This window comes from Mercenaria mercenaria, chromosome 4 (genome assembly GCF_021730395.1).
Source record: "Mercenaria mercenaria strain notata chromosome 4, MADL_Memer_1, whole genome shotgun sequence".
Taxonomy (NCBI): Eukaryota; Metazoa; Mollusca; class Bivalvia; order Venerida; family Veneridae; genus Mercenaria; species Mercenaria mercenaria.
In genome coordinates, this window is record NC_069364.1 from 67,535,573 (window position 1) to 67,557,405 (window position 21,833).

The 21,833-nt window shown below is 33.9% G+C and overlaps 1 protein-coding gene across 1 annotated transcript; it reads left to right on the forward strand.

Annotated features, from left to right (window-relative positions):
* Positions 1–445: 445 nt before the first annotated feature.
* Positions 446–18,937, forward strand: LOC123553467 (uncharacterized). Its single transcript, XM_045343174.2, has 15 exons — positions 446–576; positions 987–1,019; positions 2,304–2,448; positions 6,642–6,787; positions 7,171–7,282; positions 7,653–7,768; positions 8,741–8,858; positions 10,891–11,033; positions 11,916–12,027; positions 12,808–12,923; positions 13,480–13,591; positions 14,303–14,442; positions 17,239–17,332; positions 17,662–17,774; positions 18,384–18,937. Exons 1-15 carry the CDS (start codon positions 522–524, stop codon positions 18,485–18,487), a joined length of 1,659 nt encoding a protein of 552 aa, XP_045199109.2. The 5' UTR covers positions 446–521; the 3' UTR covers positions 18,488–18,937.
* Positions 18,938–21,833: the final 2,896 nt, after the last annotated feature.

Below are 21,833 nucleotides of genomic sequence, written 5' to 3' on the forward strand. Positions count from 1 at the left end.
AATCGAAGAAAAAGGTATTGAATATCTTGAATTTTCTAAACTCTACAGGCTTTATCTTAATCCAAACACCATCCTATGTTCAGGGTTTCACGTTTACAACGACATAGTGTAACTTATTACATTTTCTTTTATTCATTTATTGCTTAACTTCAGCATCAATTTGGTATTAATTTTACTTCTTTCCTTTTTATCGAATAATTTTGCTTATTTGGCAAAGACGTGCCAAACATTATTATTTTTAGGAAAAGGACAAGTCAAAGCTAATTAATCAGCTGTCTGTCAAACTTCCTCATCACTGCAAATATTACTGACTTGAATAAATAAGATATGTTTAAACTAATATTCGTATATAACGTCCTCCGGTTTCTATTTTTGTGAATTTTAGTAAATGTTTGTAATGTCAAAATTTGAACCGAAGTTTTGACCTGAAATGTACATTCGTTTGAGGACTATAAAAGGTTTATTTAAAACTAGGTTTTAACTTATCATCCAAGATTTATCGTTAAGTATAACGTACGAACATGAAAGTGTTTCAAATACTGTCAGTGCTACTTTATATACTGAATGGAATATCAGGTACGTGCCGTGTTCTTTATTCTTACAAAACTGTGTTTTTTCCTTTTTTTCTTTTTTTTTTCTTGTTTCTTTTCCTTTTTTAACAAATGTGCAAAATGTTGTTTAAAAAGGAAATTAAAACGTTTGACGGGACGACAATCGGCGGGGCGTCAATACGACGCATGTCATTGTGTCGCTGCGAAAGAGCTAAACCAGGAAATTGCAGCAATCAGTCATTACAGTATACCACTATACGATTTTCTGTTGCGACGTGTTCCAAATTAGATAACGACTTTTTTTGTGGTATGTTCATACATTTACTTGTATCAACCGAAAATCTCCAAATGTTTTCCCAGATATATATAGTAAATATTTGTTGCTGATCCTATCTCGCTAGATCATAAGTTAATGCATTTGTTTTGTTTTAGTAGGATTCATACTGGACGATTTCTCCACGACAAAAGGTAAGATTTTTGAAAGTAATTTTTAATATTAAATTTATTGTGAACTGTATTGTGCCGCGTTGCTACAATGTTCCAAACTTTATCACAGCTGTTTTATTAATTTTGGTTTGAAGAGATGAATAATCCATACTAACTAAAATGTTCTAACACGCTCGAAGGTCCTTATTTAAACTTTATATTAATCCACAAAAATAGATGTCAAATTGAAAAAAAAAAACATAAATATAATAGCACTGTATTTAATATCGCACTTAAATTGGCAGAGCCATCAAAGGCGGTAAATTAAGAATTGATTTCAAAATACAAGAAAATTCCACTATGCTATCAACATTTTGAAGACTAGGACATATGCACACGATGTCAATAACAAACATAAGAAATAACAAAAAATGATAAATTAGCCGTGCCATAAGAAAACCAACATAGTGGCTTTGCGACCTGCATGGATCCAGACCAGCTTGCGCAGCCGCGCAGTCTGGTCAGGATCCATGCTGTACGTTTTTAAAGCCTATTGGAATTGGAGAAACTGTTAGCGAACAGCATGGATCCTGACCAGACTGCGCGGATGCGCATGCTTGTCTGAATCCACGCTGGTCGCAAACCCACTATGTTTGTTTTCTCATGGCACGACTCATTTATTTGTATATAATGATATAGAAAAATGTAGCAGCAAACTTAACGCATAGAAAGTTAGCAGTATATGTAGCAGCGAGCAGTAGAAAAGTAAGAATATATAAAATTTGTAGTAAGAGTATCAGAAGTAGCAGCAGCAAACACGCGAAATTCACAGTAACAATAGTAGCAGAAAAAAAATCAGAAAATTTTAATTATCATAAGCATCAATTGCAATAGCAGACATATGAAACTGGCACTAGCTGTAGCAGCAGTAGCGGTAAAGTGGTAAGCAGTAGCAGTTTCCTTTGCAGCAGTAGCAGTTGTAAAGTTTGCAGTAGCAGTTATCACGCTGGACAAGATTAGTTCTGCCTTTGCGACCAATGTTGAACATGAGTAGCCTGCACATCCATGCAGTCTTATCAAGATTTGCTCTGTTCGCATTCCAGTTAGTACTTTTTGGCAGGGTTAAGGTAACCCTTACAACAGTTAATGGTTCAGTCTAAACTGAAAGATTGACACGTTCATTTTAGAAATTTAGCAGGGTAAGGGTTAGAACTAATTATAAAGCTTTACCAGCAAGTTTATAATTTATGTAACAGTGGATCATACATGTACAATAACCTTTGGCGTTTTAACCGAGTTATAAGATATTTGGCCCGTGACTTTTAGGTTTAACTGCGACCACACCTGCACAGCCCAACTGTAAAATTGACGTGTTCGAGAACTGCACAAATGATTTTACATCCCTTGTAAACGTCACAGGAAATGGTGATGTTACCTTTGACAGGCAGGGTTTGTTGGATTTCTATTGCGGGTAAGTGTTAACTGTGTATAATCAATAAAGTATTGATATGTATAGTTCAAATGCAATCGAATCGGCTGCCAAAAGAGAGACTCGGAAACTGTAAATTACAAGCAAATACAGGAAGAAACAGAAATACCCACTGACCATTCTTTTGTTCTGAAATATTTGTGAATACAGATTACAAGTACTAAGGCTAAAAGGTTTTCTGAATAGGTAGTACTTTCTTACATAGGACTAAATGTATATATAATGTGCAAACAAAGTACGTGTAACAAAGTATTTCAGCAAGTTTTTTGTATAGTCTGTTCACTGAAATACATGTAAATAAGAATTGTTAGATGCTACAATAAAAAAAGTGAATGAAGTATTGCAATGCAATACAAAGTCCCTTACTGGAAGGCACCTTATTTTCTCTACTGCAGTATAGCATAATGAACTGATATCTGTCAATGATGTATAAACACTATTGCACTATATATACAGCATGTTATAAACAAGACTTAGATTAAAATTTGTATATATAAAACCCTATATTTGTTTTTAACATTTTTGGCCGATTATCAAAATGGTAACGTTATTTATAGTTTAAAAAAATACACACAAAAGAAACATATGAATCCACACAAACCTTTTTACCAGGTAGAGATAAGTCAAAATACACCTAAAGATTGGTTGTAACATGCTTGTTGTACCACAGAAAACTGGCCTCGATTTTTCTCTACGGCCTGTAATAAGTAAGTTACAAGTTAAGCTACTTATAGTAAAACAAAGAGACATAATTCTAAAAAACAAGAGTGCCGCATGGTGGTAACATTTGTGCCAGGTTACAGCAAAATCCCTCCATGCATAAAGCAGAAATTTTCCGGACAAAGTCATTCTGGAATTTGGCATTTGACCTCTAAGCGTGACCTTGACATAAGACCAAGGGACTGGTTCTCGCGCACAACAATCCGTCTCGTGATAGTGAACATTTATGCCAAGCTACATCAAAATCCCTCTATGCATGAAGAAGAAGTTTTCCAGACAAAGTCGTTCTTGTATCTGACCTTTGGCATCTGTGTGTGACCTTGACCTTCGACCTAGGGACCAGGTTCTTGTGCATGACACTCCCTCTCATAGTGGTGAACATTTGTTTTGCATGACCAATTTATACACCATACAGGAAAAATGACCCATTAACCTTTGATCTCCAAGTGTGACCTTGACTTTCAAGCTAGGATTCTGGGTGTTGCCCATGACACGTCGTTTCATCATGGGGAAATTTTATGCCAAGTAATTTTAAAATCCCTTGATGGGCGTCAAAGTTCTTGACCTGACATGAAAACAAACCTATCGACCTTTGACCTCCAATTATGACCTGGACTTTTGAGCTAGGGTTCAAGGTTTTGTGCATGACACTTCATCGCATCATGGGGAACTACTGTGCCAAGTAATATTAAAAAAAAAACCTTCATGGATGGCAGAGTTATTGACCGGACATGAAAAACGCTGTTCATGCCATGTTAACATTTGACTGCCAAGTGTGACCTTGACCTTTGAGCTAAAGGTCTAAAGGTTGTGCATGACACATCGTCTTATTATGAGGTACATCTGTGCCAAGTGATATTAAAATCCCTTTATGGATGACAGAGTTATAAACGGAGAATGATAAAAGCTCTGTTGACCTTTGACCTCAAATTGTGACCTTGACCTTTAAGCTAGGGATCCGGGTTTTGTGCATGGCATGTCGTCTCATCATGGGAAACATTTGTGCCAAGTAATATTAAGATCCCTTCATGGATGACAGAGTTTTGGACGGGACAGGAAAAAACTCTATTGACCTTTGACCTTAAATTGTAACCTTGACCTTTAAGCTAGGGGTCCGGGTTTTGTGCATGACACGTCGTCTCATCATTGGGAACATTTTTGCCAAGTAATAATAAAATCCTTTTATGGATGATAAAGTTATGGACCGGACACGAAACAAACCCTGTTCATGCCATGTTAACATTTGACTGCTAAGTGTGACCTTGACCTTTGAGGTAGGGGTCTAAAAGTTGTGCATGACACATTGTCTTATTATGAGGTACACTTGTGCCTTGTAGTATTAAAATCCCTTCATGGATGGCAGAGTTATGGACCGGACAGGAAAAAAGCTCTGTTGACGTTTGACCTCAAATTGTGACCTTGACCTTTAAGCTAGGGGTCCGGGTTTTGCACATGACACGTCGTCTTATCATGGAAATTATTTGTGCCAAGTAATATCGAAATCCCTTTATGGATGACAAAGTTATGGACCGGACATGAAATTGCGGACGGACGGACGGTCGGACATTCTCACGAAACGGTATTTATGTGACATCCCCATTGTTCTCTCTATTGTTCTGTCAGTCACATAAAAAGAAAAAGGTCACATAAACAGAACGGAATGAATGACATCAAAGAGAAAGTACCGTTATGAAGTCACTTAACCATCATTTCGCGGGCTCGGACGGACGGACGGACGGAATGACGGACGGACGGAAAAGCGCATTCCTATAGTTCCGCAACTGGTTTTCAACAAATAGGGGACTAACAAAGAACACAATATGTACAGATGGTACCTAAGGCTACGTATTCAACGACAACAACAATAAATCAAGTGCAAAACTGAAGTGCATATCGCGTAAATTAGGTACATTTGAAACACAAGGGATTCTCTTAAAAAGTGAAATAACTTCTTTCCGCACAGCTTTTGGTAAGGTTTTGGTGTGACTATACAATAGAATATACATTTTTATATCGCTCTGATTTTAACCAATACAGTTTAAGGCCTTGATTATTCTTGGCACACGAATCTTGTAAATGGTGAGGGATTCAATGTCGTAAAATTCATAATGTCTGTTTTTTCTTTCTCACGAATAATGTTTCCGTTCATATGATCATACAACAACTGTGAATTATCGGCAGTAATCAATACAAGATGTCTTTGATTAGTTCATTGGAAAATGAAAGATAATGCTCAATATTTTGTTCGAATGATTATTCATATATATTGAAGTAAACAATACTTTTGGGAAAAACATCCGAATCCATGCATATCGATATGTTCAGATAACTAAACTGTCCTCTGTCACTGGCTTCACATTCCGAAGTAGGACCTTATTTGTCATTATTCCTTCTCTTTTAAATTAACTATGTGCTATAGAATTCTACTGTCCGAAAATCTCTCTGCCACGTGTGTTTGTTACTAATAATAGGGATGACCGCATTGAGTGTGACTAGTGATACCTGTAATCTGAAAATGTGCTCATAATTCACACATCGAATCATAATAGACTGACCAGGTCAATGTCTTATTGCCGTATTTACCCTACTGAAAGAGGGAACAGATTTAATTTGTTGTTGGATTTAACAATTTCTGTTAAAATAACTAGCGTAAATACTTACCCGATATTTTTTGGCAGTATAAAATAGAAATTGCAACCAGAATTTTACAAGATGGTCATCTTATATTTACATAGATGTGCCCTAGAAGGAACTTTTGGTATGTTTTAACTTGTATTAAATATTATCTTTCAAAATTAAAAGTGAATTATGAAAGTTAAACCATTATATAATTGAGGTACTCCGGCATTAAGTTTTCATCGAAAAGTGATATCAGATGCAATTTGAATTTTTAGATACCATCCCTGCAATATGAATGATATTGATGTTTAAGTGTTTGGGTGGGGAAATCGAAAACTTTTTAAGGTAGAATCCTTAGAAATAACACTTACAAATGATACCTGTAAAAGCCAACTGAACTGTAACAACTTTCGAATCTCATATTTTCATAATCAATATAAAGTTTTTGTACATTTTTATTATTTCTTGACAATAATGATAACAAACCACGACCTATCTTATAAAGGCAAACTTATATATCTTCCAAATGATTTTGTAATCTTAGTAAATAAGCGGCTTCTGCAAAAAAATTCCATTTGTGCTGCTTAACCACGATTTCCCAATACGTCTGCTATTTAAATTCATTTGTGATCCAAACTCTTTGGTTTTTGGTTTTGTAATGCTTTACGTTTAGAAAGTTCTGAATATTTTTGACCCTCCTTTCATAATGTTTCATTCCTAAATACTCATTTTCTTTTTTTTTAGTTTTCATACAAAGATATTTTACTGAATAGATAAAAATGGTAAAAATTTAGTTCAGCTGGAATGTTCATTTGTTGTTGTTTTTTTCATTGCAGTACTGGTGTTGCGGAATCAATACAGTGCCTGAGAGACAATTTAGATCCAACATGTGGTCCAAATACTGACGCCGCAGTCATTAACTCTACACTGTCCAATGTTCCACCCAATTTCTCGTACGATAAAGTTTGCCGTAATGCGACAGGTGTTAACATTGTTTTAAAAGAATAACAATAAATATAATAGTAACTGTGAACACATAGATACATGAAATCATTGTAAATAAGAAAGGAAAACAATATACTTTTGAGCTATTTGATAGATCTTCTGCAAAAGAAATTATTTCATCTTTAACTATTTTGAGAAACTCTCATATGCATACGTTGTTACAATACATTTTGAACATCAACATTAATTTTCAAATTTGCTAACATTTTATGTTTGAACTGGGTACCGCCAGGTAAATTCTAGTATATCTCGTAGAACCAGATAATAAATTTTGCCTATGAACAATCTGAGCAGAACATTCCAAATTCAAATAAAAGTAAGTTTACGATAAGTCTCTTAATATATATTTATTCTTTCCAGATTATAACGAGCTTCTTTCTTGTCAACTACTTCTTCCAAATATTCAAGGCTACATTGATTGTATTACTGGTGAAACATTGAACAAGACTTTAGATCCTACAGACACATGCAAGTAAGTCTTCTGCTCTTCAGGTGATAGTGGATTGTTCCGTATTACTGTCCTCACAATTGTTTGAATGAAATGGTACATTTTTCTTATAGGCATTTATTTTCAACTGGTGAATATTTTTGCAAGAGTTTAAGTGATACAATGAAATGAAGTGTATGGAGAAACAGGTGTTATGTTTTGTCCTGACACTTTTATTTTTATCTCATATGTTATTTTTCAACGCGCCTTTTCGGAACAGCAAGAGGGGTATATACAATTTCTATACAAAGTCATAGTATTTCTTTCTGCAAAATCATACACATTCTTTTTGTGTTAACAGTTTTATTTTGTTCTGAAAATTACTGTTTCAATGCCACTGAGTATTGTCTTGTAGGTTTTTCGAGAGTACGTTAGGATGCTCATACAAATACACAGAACTGATGTGTCCTGATTCTATTGGTGCATTCAAAGAAAACGCAAAAAGCACTGGAAATTGTAATCCGGACTTTGGTTTGTAGAAAGACATGCATTTTATAATTTTATATACTCTACACAAATGAAAACATTTCTGATTTATATTTCCATTCCTTTTTTAGTTAAAGTATTAAAACTGAAGTTAACATGCATTATATCTCTTGTCTCATTAACATAATATATACAGTATCCAGCTCAGTTGATCAACAAATGCATCAGAACAATTCAATGTGGATATCCGATAAGTCGTCTTGAAACTTACTTAACAATTTAGAGTTATATCATTTGAACAGACTCCAACAAAATTCAATTCAATCAAAAAGTCCCCATACATTTTGACAAAATAAACAATGAATTTAAGAGTTTGTTAAAGATCTAGGTTTAGATACATCGTCGTTTAGACGTAGATTTCAAATTTGTATGAACGATGTCACAATATCCATTGGTGTGTATATTGGAAACTGTTTGACGAAAGTTTACAAATTAAAAGTATGTAACACTTTTGACTTAATACCTATCGTTTGCACAAGTGACCTCTATATATAACGTTAGACTCACTGTTCCTGCAAACGTCAAGTAGGTACTGCAGCTCAACAATGGCTATTTGACCAAAGTCAAACTGTTACAAATAGCAAAAAAGTTGTATCCGCTGTTCTAAAAGTATTAAAATCGGTTGAGAAATTCCATCTGCTGATCATTACTTTACTGTTCAATGCAGACAAACTTTGATAGTAATGTGCTATCAGACAAATTGTGTGCATAAGTATATTGCATATCCCATTAGCATATTTTTCTTTTAGCCCTAAAACATCAAAAATGTTCTTTAGTATAAAGTCACACCGATCGGTTATCGCGCTAATTCTTTTAGTATTGTTAGGCCTTTTCACACGATCTTACTGCAGTTATAAAATCAGACGATTTTACCAATGCCTTCTAGTCGTAATTATTGGACCCTGTCATTTAATAAATAGAAATACTTTTATAATCAAGTTTGTTAAATTACTTTAGAAAACAGTCAAGAGGCGAGTGCATGTGACGAAAATATGCAGGAAGCATGCTCTGTAGCTTATAAACCTCCATCAATGGTAAACTCATCAGCTACGGAAATTGCAAACTTTATATGCAGGTAGGATATTTTTACCTTTTATGCAAATTGCTCTTATCAGTTTCGTTAACCGTTACATGTAATAAAAAATTAAATAGTAATATCATCACATGACCACTAAAGCATGTGTAAATAAATTGTGCTATTGGCAGATCTATATCCTAACAATAAATTTTGCAAGGCTGAAGTCAAATTTTGAGAAAAAATTATGACAATTTATTTTCCAGTCTCATGTAATATAATGTTCATTGAAGGCTTGTTGTTCAATAGTCGAAAAGTCATAACGTACTGTCATACCTCAACATGCGCAGAATATTAATTATTCAATTTAGGTGCCATGTGGTAAAAACTAAAAAGTCTCCCCATACTTGGACTCAGTATTGCTATATCCTTTGATCTTTTCGGATCATAGAGTACGATCATTTTTACGTATCTTTAGAATTCCCTTTAAACCGATTCTAGGGGGCTTGCATGGTTTCGCACATTTCATGACACCTCTTAAATAGTTTCAACCAAACCGTTTCTGCTAACGTGTTGCCTGGTTGCGTTTTATATTCTTTTACTTTTATTAATTGTCACAACGGCAGTCTTTACAAGCCATGCGAAGGCTATAAAAGTCCCTCATGACTATATGTCTCCATATTTTCTTGTCCTTTGGGATCATGTAGTATACGACTTTTTACTATAATAATCATAATAATATCCGCATAATTCAGTGCTGGTCGGGTTTAGGTTGTGAGTGACACTGCACATTGCATAACCTCTAATGAACAGACTAGAATCAAACCAATTCTGCTATTGTGATGCTTTGTTGCACAGATTTTATTGATTTATTGAGCAAAGAGTACTATGTTCTTTGTTTCTTAATTTTTATCAGGTTTGAATCACATGTTGAAATAAGGAAATTGTAACAAAGAACGCACTTTGAGAGAACAATGATGACGGGTATTCAGTTAAAAGATATTTGTTCCGCTTGCATTTGTGTAGCCATATAAACTTCCATTAGACTGGACAGTATTCGAAGGTTACAACATTGAAATATGTTATTACATATTAATTGAAATCTGAAAAGTCATCGTCTGAATATATTTAAACTAGCCAAATAAATATAAACGTAATACTGCAATCATGATGAATATGATTAATTGTTTTTATTGTATATAATGTATGCTGTCTAGTAACAGTCCATGATTTTTTTCAGTGACACAGATAGTCATTCCTTTTCTTCAATTTTTGACTTATATTTATTTTATTATTATATACTATATACTTATATAGTAACAACTCCACTCAATACCTCCCAAGATTAAATAAAACTTCATTTTTAATCTTATTTAGTTTTCGAAATTATGCTATGTGAAATGGCACAAGTCTTGAAAAATAAAATACTGTTAGACAATTTCATTTTTATATGATGCATCTTAGACTTAAATTAAAGGAACGCAACTCAAAATTTATTTTATTTTTGTGCAATTTATTTAGCTAACAGAAGATAAGATATGTAGAAAAGCTCGCGAATGAATTCAGCCACGCTTTAGAAATTGACGTATCTGTAAATGTAAATTAATGTAAGGAATCTACACTTGTGTCATAAATAAAAAGTACAGAGTACAAATGTAAACAAATGCATGTATTTATGTTTAAAATAATGTTTCTTTATCAAGTTTATGTTGATCTGGAGACATGATCTATTTTAAACTGTTGCACTTTTTGTTGTTACTGACATTGAAATTTTGTTTTGCTTTGGTATTTACGCCGTTTTTCAACAGTATTTTAGTTATGTAACGGTTGGTAGTTAATCTAAGCAGTGTTCATGGATTTTGTTCCAGTACAAACCTGTTCTCCGCAAGTAACTGTCAACTTCCCTACATGAATCAGAGGTGGAGGACGAATAATTTCAGGCACAATATCTTTTATCAAATCGTCACGGAGAACCGCCTCGCCCAGGGCTCGAACTCACGACCCTGCGATCCATACATCTGCGCTCTCCCTATTGAGCTAAGCAGGTGGGCTACTGACATTTATACAGCTCATACTTTGTGTCTCACTTCAGCAAAAGGAGCCTTGAATATCAATGGTGTCTTCGTAAAGTATTCGAATTGTGTAAGGATAAAAATGGTTTCGACTTTTCTTCGATTAGCAGCGGTATTCTGCAGTACGAAACCCAGACGGCCTTGTATTGTTCCGACGACAAAGGTATTTAAATTAAACACTAGCTTCCATTCCAATGCATCCTTTCAAGTGTAAGTATTATACAGTAAAACTTCGAGAATTTCGGTTTATAAAACCTCTATTAAATCATGGAAAAAAGCAAACTATTATATTTTTCTACTTTTTGTTAATTTGAATACATGAATGACTGTATTCGGTTTGTAGGATAGCTAAATAATATATTTCAGTACATTCAATGAAGAACAAATATCACTTAATTCTGTTGCAAAAAACTAGGTTTTTATTTTTCCTTGTATTATTTGTTTGGTTCAGGTAGATTGTTAATAGAACTAAAATGATGATTTCAACATGAAGTTTCATTATATCTCAAGCATTAATAAAAATTATGTTATTCCAGACAGGAAAATGTTTAAATAATATGAATTACGTAATGTCAGATACGAATTTTGTTTTAATATTTCAGTCATGAATATGAATTTTGATTTTAAAGCGCGCTGTGAAACAAAAGCAGTTCGTAGTTTCTGTACAATCAGAGTACAATTTGATTGTTTAAGTCATTCTAAAAATAATGAGAATAGTACTAGAGTATACAATCTGTGTTAAAATTTAGTTTATGCCACCTATTTACTCGCCCTTGACATCCACGCACTTCCGCAGTAGAGAAATCTAAGAGATTAACGCTGCAGAGTAGTCTCCCTTTCGTATGGTCTTAAATAACCGAAAACATCACTCCTGCTTTTTTATACAAATATTTACGCCCTGCCAGCATCACTTTCGGAAATTTCTCTACAGTAAAATAATTATGTTTAAAATGATGAACAGACGGATAAAGATGTCTAAAACTTCTTTACCATTATTTAATAGTCTCTTTTTATTGAAATCCTGCAATCCATTGGCTGTTTTCAGAGATCAGAGAACTGACGAAGTGTCAGTCAATGTTTCCTAAACTCAGTGCCTTCCAAGAGTGTGTCACTGGAAAAACGTTGAACGAAACAATTGACCCTGCTGATCAGTGCAGGTAAAATTATTTATTTTACTCTTCACTGTGTGATTATGTTAGTTTATCTACAGTCGCATCTGATCATCAAAATAGATTTCTCCAGAAAAAAAAACGAGTAATTTGATTTGTTTTCAAGGATATTGCAAGACAAGAAAAGGTAAACCAACTGAAGAATTTTCCCTTTTTAGGAGAAAGATGAAAAACACCCTACACAGGACCTTGAGTTTAGCACAGACTGAACAAAATTTAAGTAATAAATTTTAGTTTGAACAGAGAAAATAGAACTCGAAACCCGTGGTGCCCCAATGCAAAGTAAAATGTTGCTAGTAAAAAGGGGCTGAAACCCAAAAGGTCAATATCACAAACTCAGATTAATTCTGCAGTCATCGAAAGACTTACATTTATAAATTGTTAGCTTTGTATCGGGAAATATGCACGAGTTCTTCAGCGGAAATATTTTCTGATGCAAAGATAATAACCTTTTTTGTTACATACGCATTTACACGTATAAATATTAATATGTAGATATCATAAATACGTTCAATAGTGTAACTTAACGGGGAATAGAAACGAGTATGTAATAAAATGCAATACTGCCGCTGCAAAACTCTTCTTAGTGACTAGACGATGTTTTGCACGTACACAAGATCTTTTGATACACCGTTTATGCTACTGGTACGTTCCAAATATTTCAAATATTAGGGGGAAACATTCGATATTGTCAAGAAATGCACACTTAAGCGATCTTGTCATGAAATGAACAATTTAGCTGTTAAAACATATTAATTTGATTTCCAGATTTCTCAAGAATTCAGTCGGATGCTCGTATAAGTACACTGATCTGATGTGCCCAGAAGATTTGGATATTTTTAATAAAACTGTTGCTATTCCGCCGAATTGTCCGCAAGACATTGGTAGGTGTGATCTCGTGTGGGATTAAACTTTTATTTCCCTGAACATATGATATCTTGTGATTAAAATAAATGAAATTTCCAGTAAAGTTATTGCCGCTGACTGTCCCAATGTAGTGTTTCAATGTTCACATTTATTTATTTCCTTTTATTTTCCTTATTTCTTAACGGTCTTATTTTTTCGATATATATTTGCTTTTTTATTATTTTGATGTTATCATTAAAACTGTTCCTTTTGACGGGGGTGCTTTATGAGATTGTGACTATACCTTTCATCTTTGCGATCTATGTCCTATGATTTAATGGAAAGAAAAGAAAGCACAATTATTCATGATGTTTTTTCATGGTACTATGTAGAATGGTTATGAATAAATGAAAATGTAAATTTATAAAACACGTGCTTACCTGTACCAGAAGCATGTTTTTGGTAAGTTATATTTGTATGCAGGTGCAGGTATATTATCTTAAATATTGTAATTTTAATTGTCCGTGATTTGATTGCAGCCTTAACTTCTAATCAGAAGCCATTACCCTTTATCGTTTTTCTTGAAATTTATAGATTTGATTAAAACGGTCACCACTTGCGACAATAACACAGACCAAGCCTGCAGCGCTGCATATAATCCACCTACAACCAACGATCCAGAAGAATATGTTGAGTTTATATGCACGTGCGTATGCTTAATTATATATTTGTATGTGTGCTTTAGTTTATAATAACAAGTACGAGTTTGTTTGTGCCATAAGTAAAGCCATTTACTGCAAATAATTCGTGCATTAAGTACATTAAGTAAAGTTTAGAGTCAACATAATTTTCTTTTAAATTCAGTAAACATGACATTAATATTAAATTATTTTTAACGGCGTCATGAGAGATTTGTGTCCTATACTTATATTCACATGTAAAACACTTTGTTTGGACGTATCGTTGGACTGGCCTCTCTTTCAACAGTTAGCGGTACAACGTTGAACTAAGCTGAACTAACAGTTTTGATATCTGGAAATTAATGCTGTATTTAAGAATACCTTGAAACTAAAGTACTGACAGACTATTTGTTAAAGAAATACACGAAAACGAGTTGTTTTTACTACTTTATAAGATGAAAATTGAAAAGCGTTTGTAACGCTTTACTGGAGGTAAATTGTCTCCATTATAAATATTTCATTTATCGCGTTTTGAACACCAAACCCTCTATAGCGGTATTGTTTATGACACCACTGCTCCTTAATTACGTTCTTCAAGAATAGAAAATTATGCCTTGCAAAAGTAGGAAAGGGACTTTTTAATTCGATAATTTTGATTATAATATGTTTAATGTATAGTTTTTATTTTATGACGGTGCCTTTTATAGAACCAATCTCTTTACATTTTTACATTTTAGTAGAAGAGCAAAAGGATATACCACCTGTCTACAGAAAGTACATACACTGTGCCATTCTACTAACATTGACGTCTCCGCGCTATTAAAACAATCTCAGTCCAGCGAAAATCAAACAGAGATCATATGCGCCGACAAAACTAGTATTTTTGACAATTTTAAACATTTGCTTTATCTTTTTAATTCAACTTTATACACCCATCTTGGAAAAACGGACGAATTATGTGATAGTGTGTGTTTGTCAGTCTGTTTGTACGTTCGTCCGTCCTATGTCGTAGCCGGAACATAAATTAATTACCATTCAAGATATTGCATTTAAACTTGGCGTACAGGTATCTGGAGATAAGATGATGAGCACAAAGCACACACCGCATCAGTAGGTTAAAGGTCAAGATCAAAAATTTTGATAAAATATCAAATCTATCCGTCATTGACTTCATAACCGTTCGAGGTATTGATTTCAAATTTTGTATATAAATAGGAAGCGATAAAATGATGAACAGTGTCTTAAACCTGGACGGTAGGACAAAGGCCTCGGTCATAGCAAAGTCAAATATGTGCGTTATATTCGTTCATTCTTGGTATTGACTTTAGTCTTATATAGGTAGATGGTGATAGGGTGATGTGCAGAGTGCAAGAACTATGTTGGTAAGTCACAGGTCAAGATCACAGCACGGACAAGTTAGTTTTATGCATTTCGCGATCGGATAATAACTTCAAAACTATTCAAGGTATTGACTTTAAACTTGAAACATGGAAAAATAGGTTGGTGGTAATGAAATTACTTGCAAGTAGCTACAATCCATATTACTCCCGCGTTCCTAACACCAACTTTCCATCCAAAGAAACACACACAAATGTGTAGTTTCCCGTCACCATCGCCGCACAATCCTCACTCCAACGCCCACCCATCACCAAATTTAACATCAAACATTATTTTATTTAAATTTTACTTCCTCTTCATTTGCTGTAACTTCGGGCTTTGTAGAGCTCTTGTTAATATTATATTTCAGTACTAAAAGGTTTATAACAAGGACATCGGACATTATGCTGGAGATTTTGCCCCAAGTTCAATGCTATTTCTTGACTTCAATAGCTGATAGTTTTATATAATAGCTTCAAATACTGATAAATAAGTTATATTCCTATCAAACTGTTAAAAAAGAGTTTCATTTCATATTCCTTTTCTTGAAATTCGAACAGTTTGTAACTAAGGGTCATATTTTTGAAAAATTTAAAATGTGTATTTTTAGTTGAAATAAGCATTGGCCTTTAAGCTATTTCTACTATGAAATATTTTAACACAATAAATAAACTTATACCATGCAGATTATCAGTTTTATTGACATTTATGAAATAAACATCTATTGCATCTATACATCTATTGCTTTACTGTATTTATATACATGTACAATACTGACCGGGCATTATGTGGAGGATTATAATTGAATACATGCAGTGGAGTAGCTGGCCATACATTGGTGTAGTCGGCTTTTTTCAGTTGAAGCGGAGGGGTGCAGAAGACTGCCTAATCCACTGTGGGTTCAGGGATGCCTTACTTTTAGCATTTCAGAACTTCACTAGCTAGTATCAACATTTATGTAAATATTCTTAGGGTGTCTGTGTTAGTTCTCTGAGGTCCTTACTAGTATTTCGGTTGGCTTCAGAATAAGTTTCTGATGTGTGAGCGAATTGATGTTAATAATTCTGGGGGTGTCAGTGTTAGTTCTGGGCGAGTCAGTATTAGTTCTATGGGCGTCAGTGTTAGTTCTGGAAGCAACTGGGTCAGTTTAAGAGATGGTGTCTGGTGTAGTTCTGTTAGGGTATAGAATGCTGGATCGAATAAAAGCAAATGTTGTTCTTAAAATGCATTCTAAGTTCGCTTCCATTGTATCCTACAAAAGGTAAAACTTGCACCAAAGTGGCACTATTCCCAAAGAAGTTCGTCTCTTTGTCATGTTCACGTTGAAGACAGATACTAATGTGCCTAAGCCACTTGCGAGGTTGTTTTCAATCCTGATGACACTCAATCGACTTAGACTGTCAAGAGGTAACAGATCTGATTGAAAAATTCATAAGATATACTTATAAGGATCAGTCTGCTTTCTAGCTAGACTTTCTATATCCGCTATTTATTTAGTTTAGTGTTTTCTGTGCTTGAAATATTTACAAAATGAATAAAGCTGTAGATATGTAAGGTTTAGGAAACACATGCAATAAGTGTCAAATATTTATGTAAAAATTTATTTGCTGACACCCTGTACGTAGTTTTTTTTTTTCAATTTTAAACACTTTCCCCGCTGTGACCAAGTACCATTTTTTGCAGCATACTTATATAATAATCATTTACAAATGCATGTGAACTATTTTGTTGCGTCACTAGGGGGAAAGATCTTTAAAATGTAAAAATGATTTATGTTCATATTTTAATAGAAAAGAGAATGAGAAATACCTACAAAGTCTTCTTTTTTGTTCATAAACTTGTAAAATGAAGTCGCATATAACAAGAAATGGTCTTCAACTATCGTAACTATGCAATTTCAGAAGTCTTTCCCTTTGTCTCTTTTTCCTTAATCGGATAGGCAGTCTGAATGGGAAAATGTCCGAGGTCCTTTGTTAAACATGTTATGCTGGTCATCCTAGGAATGTTCATAGATTATTATGATAAAGAAAGTTCACCAGCAAGCAATGGATAGTGTTTAATTATCATTAGTACATGTCGTAGACGAATATCATTTTCATACTATGTTAGGGTAGCATCGCACTGTTCAAAGTGGTAGCCCAAGGGTGCAAGATGTCTGTAGCACATAACTTATTTTTAACCTCAATTTGTATTACAGACCAAGTCTTACGGATAATATTTTACTATAGGATTTGCCAACTGTCGCCAACATAAAACAAATCAGTTCAAAGTTTTCAGGTCTGTGTCTTGTTTTCAGGTTACAAAGCGTTTGCAAAATGCTTAACGAGTTTCGTGGTTTCGAACGAATATACAAAATGTGCATCAACGGTTGCCTCTACTAATGCTTGTAGGTAAGAATCATTCTTCCCCACATTTTAACCTTTAGACATCAATCAAGCTGCATCTGACAAAATTTTCCGTTTAAAGCATTTTCTAATGCTACAGTTTCATTACGGTATGACAACCAAATGACTTTTTCTTTCTTAATTTGCCAGTTCAAAGGCCTTAGTAATGAGGCTCGCATTGAACTGCAAAATATTTGAGTTAAAAAGTTCCATTATTATTTAAATCTTTATACAAGTTGGTACCTACATCTATATATTGGCATGTAACTTGCAAGTACATTTATAACTGTGTGTAAAAAATACAAGTATTCAGAATGTTATATAACATTTTCAAGTATCCATGTATGCAATCTGAATTCCATCAAGAAGACATGCCCCACAAGCGAACAATTCTACAAAAAGCTTAACTATGATGCTTTGGTGGAATGTAATTTTATGACTGCCTCAGGTTAGAAATTACTGTTTTATTCTTGGTATTTCAGTGGTTGATCTATAGTTATCACTGATTTTCTAAAAATTACTCTTTGACAGATTGACACATATATCTAATCATATTACTTATATTGAAATGCCGAAACAGGTATTGTATATATAAAGGATTGTGTTTATGATGCAAAATGGCATTATTTCTATTACTGCCCTTAGTCTTGTCCCCCAGCCAAGAATAGTTGAAATAAATGTGTATATAAAATATCACATTTACAACTACGGCAATATATGAACAATGTGTTGTCCTTTGGGTTCGTAGAGTCCATTTACATCTATTAAAGTACTAGTATGAAAATCAGTCCAAGTACAGAAACAAATAGTTTTCATTTATTAGATCCTTTATGGTCTGGAAGAGTGTTGCTTATTTTAATGCCTCTTATACAAAAGTTCAACGAAACTGAGACAGCTATTATTTTGCTTGGTTATGTAACATGCTTCTAACTGACCGTGTGTTTGATTTGATTCCTCGTAATGAACAATTAAATGTCATGACTAGTTTTACAAAAGTTTTAAGTTATTAAATATTGTAAACCTTAACTTTGGCTAACTTGGCTTTTCTTACTTTCAGGGACTCTTGTTATACCAATGGTTTCTTCTTCGAGCAGTAGTCTACAACTTTCAATGCTTACATTTATCGCTGCTATCTTGAATGCTTTCGTTCGTTTTATCTAGATTTGACAGGCCAATCATATTTGTCAGAAACTTGCAAATAAAATTCAAATTTGTTTGCTAAAACACTATTCAGATGTTTAAGATAACCGCAGAAATTTTAGATTGTTCATATTAATGGTACACCACGGATTGCACCCATGACTGCCGATTTTATAATGTTCACCTTGTCATTTTTATGTTTTAATCTTTTTACCCTAAACTATCCATTGGGTTTCTTTTTCGAATGTATATCGCATTATATTATAGCAATTTAGGTTCATTCATATCAGGGCTATCGTCTATCGTCTATTGTATTAAAATATTGAATAACCTTAAAGAAGAAGCCGATGTATAATAACTAATTTTTTAACGTTTTGTTTGTGTTTCTTAGTGTTGTTCGCATTGCCAATGAGGAATTAATGCATTTGACAATTTACAGTCAGAAAGTAACGTAAGCATCCACCATTTGAAAATAACACGGATAAATCGAAGGTTCTTATACTTCTGAATGTTTGGATGTATACAAATGCCATAAATAATTGAATTAGCTTGGTGTATTTGGCGTTTTTGTTTTCTTGCTTTTTGTGTTTTTACGATAACTCATTTCAAAAATGGTAAATCATGGTTCAATGATCGTCACCTATTGTCGATCGAGTTAAAACAGTAACTGATTTTAACTAACAGCAAGGGGCGGAGGATATGTAGGGTTTGGAAGGGACGTGACCCGGATTGTCTGTGTTTTACTCTTTACACTTACATTATAAACGCTTTGTGTTACAGAAATCGTCAATTATCAGGACCGAATTCTTCGTTTCATTATTTACTATTATAGTTTGTATAGGTGTATCAGCTTAAATCTATAGTGTACAAGTATTTCTTAATTGAACTGGCTTATATTCTAGCAGAAACCCCTTTATGTGGTTCAAAAACGTACGTATTTAAATGTGACAAGGACAGCCAAAAACATTGAAATAAAAGGACAATAATTAAGTGAACTATTATTCAACCACTGTAGAACCCTTTAGTTTACGTATACTAGCTAGGCTTTAAACTTGTAAATCATTTTCACTGAACATAGGAAAAAGAATCACTCCAAAAGAAATAATTTTAACTCAAAGTGATTATCAGACATATGAACTCAAAGATCAATGACGTTAAACTATCCTATGATAATAAATGGGAATGAAAATTACCTTGCGTTAACCAAATTAGTTTAATAAGTGTATGAAGCAACTTGCATATAACGTTTTCCGCACTGAAAAGCAAGCAATATCAGTTCAAACTTTTACGAATGTATTTTTTTTCAGTGAGCACCGCCTCGCTCTAATGTAGGCTTCAAAATGGTTTATGGTTACATAATACTAGGTCAGTTCCGTTTTGATTTCATATAATCTTGAGACCTCAGTATGTAGTACATAAAGATATTCAATATTACAAAAACTATATATAGCCAGTTAATGTAATATATTTTTGTACCTGAAATGAAAAATATTGAAGTGTTATGTTACATATAAGAAAAATAATCTGTTTTTGAAAACCAACACCCTTTAAAATGTTCCTTAGAAGTTTGCTGCTAAGCAAAAACGCGTATGTAGACATTTAAAAATAAAACCAAAACCTGGACATTCGCAGTGAAAGTGGTATAGATATTTTCTAAATACAATAATCAATAAATCAAGTCCAAAGTAATACTGCCACATGATGTGCCTCATAATACCATATAAGATCAATAATATGGACCTACAATTTGGACTGCTTCATTTAGAGTACTGAGTAGTCTTATCCTATTTGGTGCAAACAGTCCTTATGCCAAATATGGAAATAAAACAAATTAACCCTTCTACACCTGTTGTCGGAATGTAAACACGTCCGATTGATATGGAACTAATACAACATTTAACTGATGTAATATCTGACTCAAATAAGGAAATTTCAACTATTTTATCATTCAAGATTACAGTCGTCGGAGTAAACCCTTGATAAATTCATATGCGTGTATCTGACTTCATGCTGCTAGGTCGCTAGGCTGCTGGACTGATAACTTCACACATATGATACATTCTGTAATCTATGAGACAAACTTAGACAATTTGAGATATTGTTAAATATCACCAAACAGAAATCAAAGCGAGTGAATCATGTATAGCTTTTTTATCTTGAAAGATAATTTGAAGTATAAACAATTTAAAAGGGACAGATGTATTTGTGGTGTCCTATTTTTTAAATCATTAATATCAGACACCAAGTAAACATCATTTTATCTCAGAAGAGAAGGGAGGACATTGTTTTCTGCATTCTCTGTTTATGCGACAAGTGGATTATCTCTCTTGTGTCAATGTTAAATGTTCTTCCGTGTCTGAACTGACTATATACTTTCAATTATTTACGACAATTTATTCTACCATTGCGACCAGCGCAGACCAAGATCAGCCTGCACATCGCTATTCAGTCAGTAAATTTTCAGTGAACACCCCTTCGAATAATAAATTGCCCAAAATGAATGATGGATAAGTCAATTTTAGAAATTTAGCAAGCTAAGGGTTGAATGAACTCTTTGTGCTGTATAAGATATAAATTGTTATCGCTTTATGTAATACTCAATGACCATTTCAGTCCATGCTACGGGGAAAATAAAGATCAAACCATGACTTTTGCAAACTGTAGTATAAATATCTGTTTGTTTAACGAAGCTCTCTGCATACCTGAAGTAGAGATCATTATAAAGGATAGCAAATGACAAAGCATCTTACATTTATTAAGAAACATATATGAGCGCACCATGAGAAAACCAACATAATGCCTTTACGACCAGCATGGATCCAGGCCAGCCTGCGCATCCGCAGCATCAGCGCAGTCTGGTCAGGATCCATGCTGTTCGCTAACAGTTTCTCTATTTCCAATAGGCTTTGAAAGCGAATAGCATGGATCCTGATCAGACTGCGCGGATGCGCAGGCTGGTCTGGATCCATGCTGGTCACAAAGCTACTATGTTGGTTTTCTCATGGCACGGCTCATATATTATAGCTAGATAATCACTATTTACTGAAGAATCAAAGCTAGAGAGCTCACCCCTCTCGTATCTTCCTCGTACCACGCTTTGATTCTACAAATGTTATTTCAAACAGAAAACCATTTTTAGTCGATATTTAGTTTTAAATCCTTCATGTTTCCAGTGCATATGTTCCTCAATCTTTCCAGGAGATTTAATTTCAAGTTCGCGGTTCAAATTCAGATAGAATACATCTACCTGCTCAATTTAGAAAACGTACCCGGACCGCAATACGAAACTCTACCTTGCCGCTGATAAAGCAAATAAGCCGATTGCCTGCGATGATACCCGGATGTCTTACCACACACACTGTTCTTA